General features: G+C 38.9%; 1 protein-coding gene and 1 long non-coding RNA gene across 2 annotated transcripts; both read left to right on the top strand.

The window, feature by feature from the left end:
* The first annotated feature begins 1274 nt into the window (after positions 1–1274).
* LOC121962162 lies at positions 1275–4844 on the top strand. Its single transcript, XR_006107115.1, has 4 exons — positions 1275–1434; positions 1606–1769; positions 2334–2386; positions 4291–4844. It is a non-coding gene; the product is annotated as an uncharacterized LOC121962162 (long non-coding RNA).
* Positions 4845–5657: 813 nt separating this feature from the next.
* Positions 5658–11918, top strand: fstl3 (follistatin-like 3 (secreted glycoprotein)). Its single transcript, XM_042515457.1, has 5 exons — positions 5658–5872; positions 6300–6485; positions 9228–9443; positions 9544–9771; positions 10583–11918. The coding sequence occupies exons 1-5, from the start codon at positions 5803–5805 to the stop codon at positions 10633–10635; spliced, it is 753 nt and encodes a 250-aa protein (XP_042371391.1). The 5' UTR covers positions 5658–5802; the 3' UTR covers positions 10636–11918.
* Positions 11919–13772: the final 1854 nt, after the last annotated feature.

Below are 13772 nucleotides of genomic sequence, written 5' to 3'. Positions count from 1 at the left end.
ACCACACAGGAGAAAATTATTCTGAGTAAATTGATCTGCATGAAATTAACCAAATTTGTTGGTGTGACTAGGCAACCAAAACAACAAAACATGTGACTTATTCTCCGATGGTCATGTTGTAACTGTTTCCCCATGATCAGTGACACTGACATGTCAGCTGTAATTCCTTTGGGCAGTGTGACAGACATCACATATGAATGTAGAAGATGACAGATGTATCAGGGAGATAATGAGTATAAATTACATTTAGCACTGTGCTGATGTCCAAAATTAAAGGCTTGACATCTTTTTATTAAGTGAGGACATATGGTGACTCAAAGAGGCTGCAGAGATTAACAAACACTGCCTGAAAAAAAGGGTGGAAAATTGAGAGAAAGGCATGGAGCGCCCTCATCTGGTATTTTTGGTTAATTGCAACTACACATAGACTCAGAAATTCCAGTAATGCAACAGCTTCTGGTATAATGCTACAAGTTTGCATGATAAGTAATGATAGTTTAGGATATCCCCAAATCAAGAAAAATAAAATGTCTTCCATAAAGACATTAAGCTTTGGACTAATTACTAAAACCAGAACCAGTTTACTATTTATGAATGGGTCGTTTGGGGGTGTATAATTAATTGGATATAAAAACAAATTGTAACATTTTTGAAAAATGACAAGTTTGGGTATTTCATCTGAATAACTAACGATAACATATGATAACTAATGCTACATTCCATAATATTATAGGTACGAGCCAAACTAAACTAATGTTAGTTAATAAAGGGACAGTTCATTATAAAGTCAGAAATACATATGCCTATTGATATTACCTGCACTGTCATTTATCAATCCAGATTGTTTTAGTGTTAGCAGTGGAGATATCGGCTGTAGAGATATGCCTTCTCTTCAGTATAATGGAGCTAAATTCAAAATATTAAATACATTTAAAATATTCAACAGCAATGTCTCTTTCCAGAAATCATGACCCAGTTACTCATTATAGACCTAGTTGTAAGCAGTTTCAAGGAACTATTTTCTTTCTACCAAACTACACCGGCCATGTATCAATGCGCGGAAGGAAGCGTACATCATTCCTGACAGCACCAGATGTAAACATTAATGGCGTCCTCCTGGGCTGAGCTGTAAGGTCAGCTAGCTCAGCGGTGCTAGGTGAGCTAGCAGTAGATGCACTCGTCCTTCTCAGTACAGTTGGTCGTGGTAGTTTGGTAGAGTCCTGCATGAAAGTGCTCACAACTGGATCTGTGGATTATCTCTATTTATGGGAACTGGTATGCTATTGTTTTTTTTAATTTTTTCAATTTTTTTTTGAGGGGGCACTTTGACATCCACAAGCCAATCTAGTTACAAGAAGGCATAAATCTTTACAGCTGGCATCTCCAACACTTGGCAACTCACACCAAATGATCTAGACTGATCAACAGCAACAGGTAAGAGGAAAATGTGTAGACTATGTTTTTAAAAGTTGGGGGTTTAATGTCCCCTAAACCATTTAACCCATTTTAATATGTCCCAGTTTTAGCATGGGTTTTTAGGTAGCTACCTCAACAACGTAACTGAAAGCTGACACTAATTTATTTGTGTTATTTAATGGTTTAAAGTCATGGAGGAGAAGCTCTTGGCTCGCGAGGCTGCGAGATAACGACGCACTCGTTGGCTGAGCTGTAAAGTTAGCTAGCTCAGTGTTGCTAAGTGAGTTTTTTAGGGCTTTTTCTTTAAATTTGAGAGACGACAGACAACGGCAACTCACATCAAAGCACCACAGGTAAGCAAAAGACAACTTTTTTATTTATTTATTTATTTATTTTAAATGTTTCTTCTAACCTAAAAGGCTAATGTCACAGGTTTAGCATGGGCTAGCTAGCCGATGTTAACTCAGCTAACGCAGCTAATGTATGTTATCTAATGTGAACTGTTAAGTAGGTTCATGCTGTATGCTGTTCAGAAATGCAGTCGATTTCTGGCCTTTCTGCTCAGGCTAACTTGATTAGTTAACTTGCACTCATTATTTAAATAGCTATATAAGCTACTTAACTAAGCTATATATGTTATAAGTGAAGTAAAAAAAAGTAAAAAGCTAGTTTAACCTCAATGTATGTCAAATTAAAGATGTGGATTAGTAAAAGCATAAGCCATCATAACACTGAACTTGTTTAGATAAGCTAAATATCTGCTGGGAAAAATGTACATGCAGTTTAATGTTGTATTGCATTTTAGATCACCCAGAGGAAAATGTTGCTGCTCACAATAGACTTTTCTTTGTCCCATCAGAAATAAATCAGCTTCTTATTTAGAGATTGCTGACTTCTGATTTGTCCTCCACCCTCAGGACCAGGATGAGACAAGAGGAAGTCTATTTCTCAGGAGCTGGATTTAAGAAGGGTGAGAAAAATGTTCTAAATTTCATATTGATGTTAAATTAAGCTCAGTTATGTCTCTTAGATATAGGTTGGACAAAAAAGTTTTATTATTTTGAATTTCCCTTTCCTCTGGGTGTAGCTGTAGCCTTTCTATTTTAAGCAGTTTTAACAGCATTTTTTTCAGTTTCATATTTATCATGTTTGCCATGCTGGAGCAATGGTTCTCAACTTGCTTTGCCTCGGGCCAGTTTTGCAAAGTGACAGGAGGCCAGGGGCCACTCACAGCAACCCTGCACAGGTCAGGTGTATGCAGGGGCGTTTCTAGGAATTCAGGACATCCAGGGTTCATGCTGTGGTCACAGTACGAGCCACGCAGCAACAGGCTACAGGTCATTTTCAATGGAGGCTGGTAACATGAAGAAACAAACTGACCCCTGACATTTGTCACTGCAGACCGGGTGTGACGGGCCACAAATCAAACCTGAGCTGACCTCAACTATTTTCAGCGCTCCAATGACACGTAGAAGCATCAACCAATCATATGCTTTTGTTTCTAGCTGTGGAACTGTGGTAATTATTTCAGTGCACACAGGGATTCAATGGGGCTGTGATGTTAAAATTGGGCTCAGACATTGAGCAAAAGCATAGACCTTTTTTTTTTTAACCAAATGCAAACATTAGGTTAAAGAGTATTTGTGCAACACTTCAATAGCTACTTGGCGATAAGATGGTTACACTGTCGCGTTTTTACTTGTAGTGTCAACACAGTATTAGGAGGACTGGAAGTCACCAAAGGCCTCACGATACGACAATATCATGATACTTGAGTCAATTTTTGCAATTTTTAAGTTTTTGCAATATGCTGAAAATTATGATAACACATATTGTGATATATTGAGATGTATTACCTTTTTTCAGTCACAACTTATTTACCTAAAATAAAATCAAGTTGTCAACATCTGTTTTATCTAATAAGATTAAGTTCCTGGCCTGTTCTTGTCTCTTTGTTCATTTCTAATGCAGCAAAAGGTGTCTAGTGGACTGAAAAAACAGTTATTTTATTAGTACAGTAGGCTGCCAAAAGTTTAATTTGTATTAGCAAAATTGATCATTTGTATAATATAACAAACATTGCTATTGGTGTCAGTACAATATTACCATGCAAATATATTGTGATACTATGCTGTATGGATTTTGTCGCCAGTCATTAGCGTGCAACTCTGTCACATTTTTCCATAAACAAGCTCTATTTTGATGCTTTTTTGCATTCTGGCACCTTATGTACTTTCAGAGTGCAAGAAAAAAATTCCACTGTGAATCAGTTTATTTTTATTGTAAATTAAAAAATTGTCGACCCTATCACAGCTGGCACCCTGTCACAGAGCAGATTTGGCCCACGGGCTGCAAGTGGAGTATCACTTTTCTCGATAATCAGAGCATTTACACAAATAAAGTTGAGTTACATGAGTTGCAAGTTAAAGGGGTTAAACAAACCCAGCTCTTCTTGTCCCAAACCTGCCAACTTCTTCCACTAGATGGCAGTGGCGTTTTTGCCTTCTCTTTTTTTATTAACAGGCAAATGTACAGTATGACAGACTGAGCTCCACACCTGCCATGTGCAGATGCACTCACTCTATTTCACATTAGACACAGTCCACCATGGGCTTCTTCGATTTCATGCTACCCCTCAGAGCCCAGCCACTTGAAAGAGACCAATATTTCTCAAAGATGGGACGCAGTGAGCTGCACCCTAATAAAGATCATACATTAGTGGGTGCTCCAAAGTCCCCACCATGCTGTATTCATTTGTATGGCTCGGCAGTGATGATCCAAACCATATGAGGAGCTGAGTGGATCTGCAGAGACCCAGTGAAGAGGCAGGCCACCCACAGCCAACGCTCACTGCTCTCTTTCCTCCCCTCCTAGGTCAGGCAGCATTCCTTCGGTGCCCTGGGGATCTCCGCCGAAGAAGGCAACATCATTCACCAAGACTCAGATATACTACAGCATATGCTACCTTCATTTCCACCCCCCACCAATGATCAAAAGGGAGCATAAAAAAACGGTGACAGACATATGGGCAGACTCACATTACTTTGGCATTAGTGCATACCTCTCAGTGTCAGGGGTGAATGAGTGCAGGAGGAGAGAGGAGCAGTGCAGATGTTCTGATCAAACATGATGATAATGCAGATTAGGCACCTCGAATGACTCGTTTTTGAAAACCGAATGGCGTCTGGTTGACAGATACTGTATATATATATACACACGGCATTCCAGTGTTTTCAGTCTATGCTGTGGTTGTCTGTGTCTGAGCATTGACTAAAAATGACATGAATGTCCTTGATAATCTCCGACATCATTGTGTTTATTGAACTTGATATATTGCTCAAGGGCAGACCACCTTCACTCCCACTCCTCCGCTCATCTCTCAGTATTCTAACCGCAGCTGTAGAGTGAAATATCAGCTTTTATTGATAAACCCAGACAGTCAAAACTATGAGGTATAACAATGTTGGAGAGGACTGTCATTGAGGATATTTGTAGGCACTTGATATTAATTTTATTGACTATAAAATGAAGTTTTTAAGAATAATCTTAGAAGTTAACACTTTGCTGTGGTGGTTCTTTCTTTTCCTCTGGGTTTACACTACAAAGAACCCCAAATTAAGGTCAGCGCTAGAGCATTTTGGCTCAAAAGATTATTGTGAACACAATAATGAGAAATGAATTAAGCATGTAATATCTATCAGCCATTCTCCCCAGCCAAAACCACACAGAGCAGCGTATAGACGGAAATGATCAAGCAGCATATGATTTGTATGGAGAGCTATGCCACATTAAAAAGAGAAATGAGACAATATGGTCCAAAACAACAAAAAACCTGGCCCTTATAAGGTCACATTCAGAGGTTATTGTGCAATAAAGTATTTTCCCAAATACCTGAGCAGCTAATTTCATTAGTCTCCTAAATAAGCTGCATGAAAAAAAAGCTTAATTTAAAGTTTAATAATGAAAAATCTAATCTCAAACTCCACTCTAAATCTTTTCTAGGAATTAATTAGCCTTTAATGAGGCTAATATGGTGTGAAAATGTTTTGTGAGGTCATTTAAGTGCCCAGCGTCTGGCGCTGGAGGGCATGGATCATTTCCCGACTCTGGAAATTGAGTCAGAGTCAAACTGTGTCCTGCCCTGGCTTATTACTGGCTGAGCGGATCGCCCATCCCAGCAGCATAATTCCATCTGGGCTAAATATTTATACAGAGGGGGAACGACATCACTTATCCACAACACATTCATTCACATAAGGGAGAGCTACTTCCAGAGTTAGAGTGATCTGCTGTGTTTGCCAGAGGAACGTCATTTCTTTTTCTGATATTTGCATTTGAGACCAGCTTTTAGGAAATTAACAAGTTTTGTACAAACTTGAGTACACAATGATCTTTTTTATTCCTGTTTTTGGTGTGCTGCTCACTTTGTATCAGATTGGGAGGAATCCTGCTAGTGGTGAGTGGACTTTTTCCTCTTTTTTTTTCATTTTGAAAAAAAATTACCATCCGCATGTCATACTTTTAAAATAACTGCATGAATCCTCTAACAGTTATCACAATGATTAGGTACTTTTTACAAGAGCTCAAGTTTATCCTATGTGTTTGATATTTTTGAAGATAAGTTATCTAGTCTTTTATAGTTAGCTTTTAAAGAACATATTTACAATTAATATCTGTGTAAACATTGTAGCTGCCAGGTGCTATATATAAGCCTTTATAATGCAACATTTTTATAATAAGCCTTTGATTTAATGTATATTATTTAGAAGAAGTCCAGCTGACAATAACTTCAGGTTTATATAATATACTTTGTTATGTGTTTATATGTGAGTTTATGTGTGTTAGAGTAAGTTAATTTGTTTTATTTATGCTTTGTTCTTTAGCTGGGATGTGCTGGCTGCAACAGAGTCAGGACCAAAGGTGCGACATGGTGCTGATGAGAGGGGTGACCAGAGAGGAGTGCTGTGCCGGGGGACGCCTGGACACAGCATGGTCCAACACCAGCCTGCCCATGAATGAGGTCAGCCTGCTGGGCTTCCTGGGAATTGTCTCCTGTAAACCATGCAAAGGTAAACAAAGAAACCTTTAAAAAAAACACAAATGAATTCACTAAGTGGAGGGATTCAATTGGTTGCCTTTGGTTTATTGCTGTGGGGTATTAGTCACTGCATATAATTCAAAAGTTAAACTGCTTTGAACCCACATTTAAATTCTTTGCAGTCTCATTGTGAGTAAACATTATAATTACATCCCACGGCTACTGTCAGTGGTAATTTTTAAGGTAAGTACGGGGACCTTTAATCACTGCTTAGATATCATTTGCAGACTTGTGTTTTCACATCACAGGGACAAAAATCGGCTTCTCCGTAACACTAAATAACTCTTGTCTCTCCACGGAGAGTTAGTGAAAGTTAATTCAAACCATTGTGAATCAAGATATTTACACAATGAGTTCCCGCCTGGTTGCAGTTTTCTAACAAAATGCAGACGTGGATGGAGGAGAGGCGTTCCACATAACTCCACCCAGCTGTCCTGAGAAGCTTCCCCTCCTGGAATCTCTGCGAGGTTCATTCAGGTTCACTTGCAGATAATTTTTCATAAGCAGCACTGATGTAATCATAGGCCAAAAATGTGAATTTCTCCATGCTGATAAGGTCCAGTTATAATCAAGCTACTGGCAATTTTTGGGAGAACACACCCAAGGTTTTTGGCCTCTCCACATGGCTTCATCAAGCAGAGATTGTACTTAGATAAACCTGAAATAAGCAGAGACCACAGTCAGGGGTAGCCTGCAACTCTCCCTTATTGGTCCAATCAGATCCTCTATCTTTCTCTTTCCTCCCTTTCATTATGTGTTCGCTTCTTCTAAAGCTAGTTAAAAGGGAGCCCTGTTTGCTTCCATGAGCAAAATAAGGAAATACATTCCTGCAGGCGGGAATAAATGCACGCCACATGCCCAGATGTCTGGGACTCATAATGTGCTACACTAACTTGATTATTTGGAATTCTGTGGGAGGAAAACGTCAGTATCGTGAATGTCACGTCACTGAAAGTTTTAACAGTGGCTTGTCAATTCAGAGTAAGACATCATTAAGTTTTCCAGTGGTGAAGCAAGTAGTCAGATCCTTATCTTAAATCAAAGTACACTTCAAAAATAACCCACTACAAGTAAAAGTCCTGCAATGAAAATGTCAGTGAAAGCATGTAAGCACAATCAGGAAAACATGTTTATTTAAGCAGTGATGGATGAAGTACCTGAAAGGCATACTTGGGTAAAAGTACAGATTTCTTACCAGAAAATGACTTTGGTAGAAGTTGAATTCACCTATTAGTATATTACTTCAGAAAAACTCTTAAGCACAGTAAATGTCAGATACTTTAAGTATCAAAAGTAATTTTATGATATCAAATGTAGTCAAGTGTTGACAGTAAAAGTACAGGTACATACTGTTAATAAGAAAGCAAGCTGCCAGATTTTTGAGAATTATGAAGTTTATTTCTTTGTAATATGTACACTACTGTAAAAATAGAGCACAATTTAAATTAAAAGAAAATTTGCTTTTTCTCACAACTTAAAAAATTTAAGTTCCTTCCCTACTTTGTATTAAGTAAATAAGATGCATAGGGGGAAAGTAGTTGAGTAAAAGTATACATTTTATTTAGGCAATATAGTGGAATAAAAGTGAAAGTGACAAAAATATAAAAACAATATTTTTGGAGTATCTGTACTTTACTTAAGTACTGCAACAAAGTATTATTACTTTGTTACATTACACCACTGATTAAAAGTAAAAGTACTTAATGCAGATTAAAACATATTCCATTTAATAAATCACAATTATTAAAAGGAAAAGCAGCAAATCTTCAGTCGTCAGTTAATTTCTAATCAATCAAGCTGCATTGATATTCTCAAATGGTTTGTGTGCAAAAATTGGTTAAAAAAAAAAATCAAATAATTGTAGTGGAGTAAATAGTACAATGTAGTAAAGTAGAAGTACAAAGTGGTATGAGATTAAAATACTCAAGTAAAAGTACCTCAAATTTGTACTTAAGTACAGTACTTGTAAATAAGTGTGCTTAGTTAAATTCTACCACTGCTGCTTCCAGACATGTTCCTACTGGGAGATGCAGAGGAGGTGATATATATGCAGCAAGAGACAGAGTGAAAGATGGAAATCAACCAAAAGTTTTATCAGGAGAGTCAGATTAAAAAAAGCACACGGCTCTGGAATAAAACAGGATATTGGAGTGCTAGTAGAGACAGGAAATAAGGTTCTCATTGTTTACAGAATCCTCAGGACTCAAAACTGATCATCTGTAAAGGTCCTGGGAAGAGACCTGTGTGCGTTGTCTGATGTTGACTCTGCACTGTGTAGGATTACACTTCCTCCTGCGCTCTGACATTATGGGGTGTGAGAGGAGCCCGGGGCTTCCTCGCCTCTCAGCCTGTAAACTTCTCTGACAGCTATTTGAACTCCGTCTACCTCCGAGCCCCTCCGTCCCTCTGCAGGAGCTTAGCCCAGTCTGTGTGCAGCCGTACACATAGATCTGTTATGAAAACACGCCAGCCTCACATTCCACCCGGCGAGACACCCCTGTGTGTAACGGTCAATAAAGAGATGTGATTATTGTAAATATTGTGCAAGGTGAAAATTGTGTTATGGTCTGGGGAAAACCCCTGAACTCGAGCTTGTTTTGGATAAAAATGCCTGCGGATCACCTGATGTCTGCAGACTTGTTAATACAGTAACATTACACTGACACTGCGCAGAGCTCACGCACATATGAAACCACTTGCTGTGCTTTTGTAGAGACTTGCGAGGGAGTCAAATGCAGTCCCGGGAAGGTTTGCAAAATGAAGATGGGAAGGCCACAGTGTGTGTGCTCTCCAGACTGCTCTCACATTACCCGGAAGCACGCTGTGTGTGGCAGCGACGGGAAGTCATATAAGGATGAGTGTACGCTGCTGATGGCCCGCTGCATGGGGCACCCGGACCTGGAGGTCATGTACCAAGGAGACTGCAAAAGTAAGATTCATTCGCTATTTTCAAGATGAGCTGGTCTGCATGAAAGCAAAATGTCACACCTTTTATATCTGCTGATTGTCCTTTTCCTCATGCTTTGCAGAGTCATGCTCCAATGTGGTGTGTCCAGGTACCCACACCTGTGTGACTGACCAGACCAACAGTGCTCACTGTGTCATGTGCCGTACAACTCCGTGCCCAATCCCCATGCCGTCTGAGCAGCCAATCTGTGGCAATGACAACATCACTTACCCCAGCGCCTGCCACCTCCGCCGAGCCACCTGCTTCCTTGGCCGCTCCATAGGAGTTCGCCACTATGGCCACTGCAACAGTAAGACTACAAAAACACCTGTTACTTTCTCATTTTACTGCTCCTACTTGTCTGTAACAGTGAGTTTCAGGGTTCCACGGTCATGGAAAACTCAGAAAGTAGTGGAATTTCACAATCACATTTGTGCCAGGAAAAGTAATGGAACTAGTGAAAATTATTTATAGTTTTGGAAAAATACTGGAAATGTGTTGTGTGTAATAAATTAAATTACATTAATGTAAAATAACAGTGAATTTATTTTCTGTAGCTGACTACGTAATATAACTAATTTGTGTCAAGTTGTTTTAATTTATTTGTCCATCACAAAAATTTTCTCCTAGCATTTCGTCTTTCCCTTTATGTATGTCCCCTAAGCATGTCAAATATTTTTTTCAGCACTTTTGGCTTAAAAATTGTATTTTGTATTTATTTTACTGCTGATTTTTTAAAAAAAACATGCCTTTAAAACCCAGTTGAAGACGTGTTTTCTTCAAACAAAACAAAAAAACAACAGCGATTTCTGTGGCAATTCTTTTATATTTTTTTTTTTGTTTTTTTATTTCTCACGAAAATGGGTTCGGAATGCGAGGAATGCACAAAAATCGGCAAAATTACACCACTTATCGTAGTCAGAAACTGTTAAAACAGAAATTATTGTTTGAATTTTTTAGTTTACTACTAAACTTAAATCATATATGTTTGAAAAAACACTGGGCGAGTGGGGCAAGGAAAAAAAAATTTATTTTGTGTCCTTGTAAAGTTTTGTCCATGAAAATGTGTGGTAACCCTGAAGTTTTCATGCAAACACATTTTGACTGTCTTTTTTGTGCAGATCCCCCTCGGAAACCTCAAGATCTGGAGGGCAGCGAAGAAAACGCGGTCTAGATGGACAACTCGTGACACAGCCCCATTTTTAGAGACGATACACCACTAGCTTCCTGTGATGACCTTTTTCTTTTTTTGACAATCACTCCCCCTCCTCTTTGTACACAAAATGACGATACATTTGGAAAACCTTTTTCTGAAGACATACAGTAGTGTAACTGCCTCAAAAAGAGCTACAAATCCCTGTGAGCAATTTGTGATAGTTTGAAAAAAGGAGGCAGATGAACACACACGTGTCTCGAGATAGAAATATCTCATTGGCTCTTTGGGAGATGTGTGCATACTGTAAATAGAATACCACTACTATTTATTGGAGAAGGTATCAAACTCTATTTATGTTTTTATCCTAGTAACAAATCCATATATCCTTGGGAAAGCTGATGCATAAAATGTATTTATTGCGTTTTGTTTATTGTGTGTGTATAATAGCGGCTGCTGGCATTGGCTTTTTTGTTTTGGTTTTTTTTGGGGTTTTTTTTACAGTTTTTACGTTCTCTAATTTCCCCACAAACAAGCAGTTTTCCCCCCTCAAGCTGATGGAAAGCTTTGCTATTATGTTTGGAAAGTTGATACCACTTTATGGTTAATGTGGTTTCAATTCACCACAAACAAGAAGACAATAGCTACATTTGGGTTGTATGTGCTTACACTTTTGTCTGGAGGTGAGGAAGGGGCTCAGCCTACACAAACTGTATCGTTACTCTGCTCCAAACTCTGTGCCACCCGCTAATCACTAAAATTAATAGTTTGGTTGTGTTTGTAGGAGTCTCTCAGAGGATTGTTGGTACAACCCCAAGCCCTCTACAATACCTCCTCTGTTGAGTGCTTGGATTTGTTTTGCATTTCTGTAAGTCTTGCAAGTTCATTCCATTGCTGTTTTGCTGCTTTGATTTGATTGGAATCTTTTAAAGAACTTACCGGACAGACAAATGTAATCAGCACCATCTGATTGAAAGGAAAATTAAATTTGTCTGAGAATGGAGCACCAACCTGATGATACTGCCACCAAAGATGATGAGTCAGTCCAAGCTGGTAGATATCGATACAAGTGGCCAAGTTCAAATGGTCCAATTCAGTCTTTTAACTCAAAGCAGATGTCCGAAATGCTTTCAATAATCCTTATAGAGTATTATGGAACATCTCAATGACTCTTCTGTAAATAACAGTCTCATTGTACCTAACCTTGTACCTACTGTGAAATTTGAATGACAAATGCATCAACATATTTTTGTATTTTTGTACTGCCATTTCAAAACAACATAAAGTTTAAATATTTGTCACAATGTGTCATCTTTCTTTTTCAACTTTCAAAACTGGAACATATTTAATTCCCGCTTTGCAACCTGCTTTTTTTATTGCTCATATTGTTTAGAGAAGCCCAGGAATGAGTCCTAAAACCCAGAAATGAGTTAGCCTTTCAATTTTTTGAATGGGTTTTTGGTTAGAGGCTTGAAATAAGGTCTGTGGTTAACACAAGCTGAAGAGACTTTAAAGTTTTGTTCTATGACAAAAAGTATGTAAATACCCCTCTTGGAAACTTTTATGCTTTTATGTGTCTACAAAAAGGGAGTTTCTAACAAGTGGCCAAAAAAGACTATAAAACGCCAACACGTCGAGCCATGCCGAACACTGCTTCACAGCCTCGTTGCGGTGGCGATGTTGAATCATGTGACCATAGTGTAGTTCATGTAGTTCAAAGCCCAATATTAGCTTTTTACTTCTGGCTATTGCATAGGCTTCAAAAATGAAAAAATTAAAGTGGTGTTCATTTGTAAAGATTATGTTGTTGAACAAAGCGTGTAAGTATCAAACATTTGTTGGCCACAGAGCTTATTTTTTGCAATAATCCAAAAGCTAATGGAAAAACGTTATAGGCTTTTTGTCGAGGGAACCAGGTAGGTGCAACCTTTGCATCTGCCTGCAGAAAACTTCATCCCTGCGGCACTCTTATCATCAGAGATGTGGACTCAAGTCACATGAATTGGACCTAAGTCAGACTTGGGTCACAAATTTGATGCCTTTAGACTTGACAAAATCAAAAATCTTGCAACTTGACTTGGACTCCAACATCAGTGACTTGTGACATCACTTAGACTTGAAACTTTAGACTTGAATATACTTGATACCTTTCCCCCAAGCCAATTTGAGAGCCGAAAGTTTAACACAATTTTCAGATATAAGGTGAGTGAAATACAACAAGACAGGACAGAAACATACAAAATACATTCTGTTGTAGTAGGTTACTGCTTATTTGTGCTATATGCGATGAAAGTGCAGTGTTAGCACTACTTTTTATTATAAGTTCAGTTGCACTAGTTTCAACAAATACAATTTTTGAAAAGGGTTCATTCATTTTGTAAATTTAATGTTATTACCCTGTGGTCAAAATGGCATTACATTTGGTAAAGCATTATGACTTGTTTGGGACTCAAAATATAAAGTTTAGGACTTGGGACTTGCCTATCTTGACTCTGGACTTGAATTGAGCAAACAAAGACCTAGAAAGACATACTTGTGACTTGCAAAACAATGACTTGTTCCCACATCTGTCTATAATACATATAATAACAAAGCACACAGTACTCTGCAACTGTGGGTCTGACATTCACGTTGCAATATTTAGATTTTTCCAAACTGTGTCACCGTCTTAATCATAGCCAGTTTCGGCCAAATGAGATCATACTTGCACCCTAAAGGAAACTAGACAGCGTTCCTCTCATGCTGAAGTTTAAGGGTGGTGGGTGAGGCTCCAGCAGACAGCCATGCACCCGGTTTATGCGTGCAGTGGTGGTTAGACCTCCTCTCCTGTGCGTGCGGTGGCTGAGTCGCCTCTCCGAAAGGCCTCTCAAGACCTCATGCAAGAGATGGGAGGGAATCAAATCCAAGCCGGGCAGCTTTTCTCTTCAGGGATATCCCCCTGCTCTGGGTTAGGTGGGTGGGTCAGGGGGATGGAGGGCGAAGTAGCTGAGGAACGAATGTTTCGAAGTGCTGAGGCCTGGGTACTGACTCACTTCCCCATATAAAGTACCTCCCTTGTTTTTCTGTCGTTCTCTCTCCTTCCTCTGAATCCTGCGCTCTGCCGTGCACCAGCATCTGGTTCGACTTTAGGGAGATGTTTATATTCCTGTCCAAGTACC

Source organism: Plectropomus leopardus, chromosome 3, assembly GCF_008729295.1.
Source record: "Plectropomus leopardus isolate mb chromosome 3, YSFRI_Pleo_2.0, whole genome shotgun sequence".
Lineage (NCBI taxonomy): Eukaryota > Metazoa > Chordata > Actinopteri > Perciformes > Serranidae > Plectropomus > Plectropomus leopardus.
The sequence above is the reverse complement of the archived record's forward strand: the minus strand, read 5'-3'. Positions and strand labels throughout refer to the sequence as shown.

Coding starts and splice junctions, on each gene's coding strand:
- fstl3 (XM_042515457.1), top strand. CDS start 5,803: ATGATCTTTTTTATTCCTGTTTTTGGTGTGCTGCTCACTTTGTATCAG. Junction 9,444..9,543: donor GTACCAAGGAGACTGCAAAA/GTAAGATTCATT, acceptor CATGCTTTGCAG/AGTCATGCTCCAATGTGGTG. Junction 9,772..10,582: donor CCACTATGGCCACTGCAACA/GTAAGACTACAA, acceptor TTTTTTGTGCAG/ATCCCCCTCGGAAACCTCAA.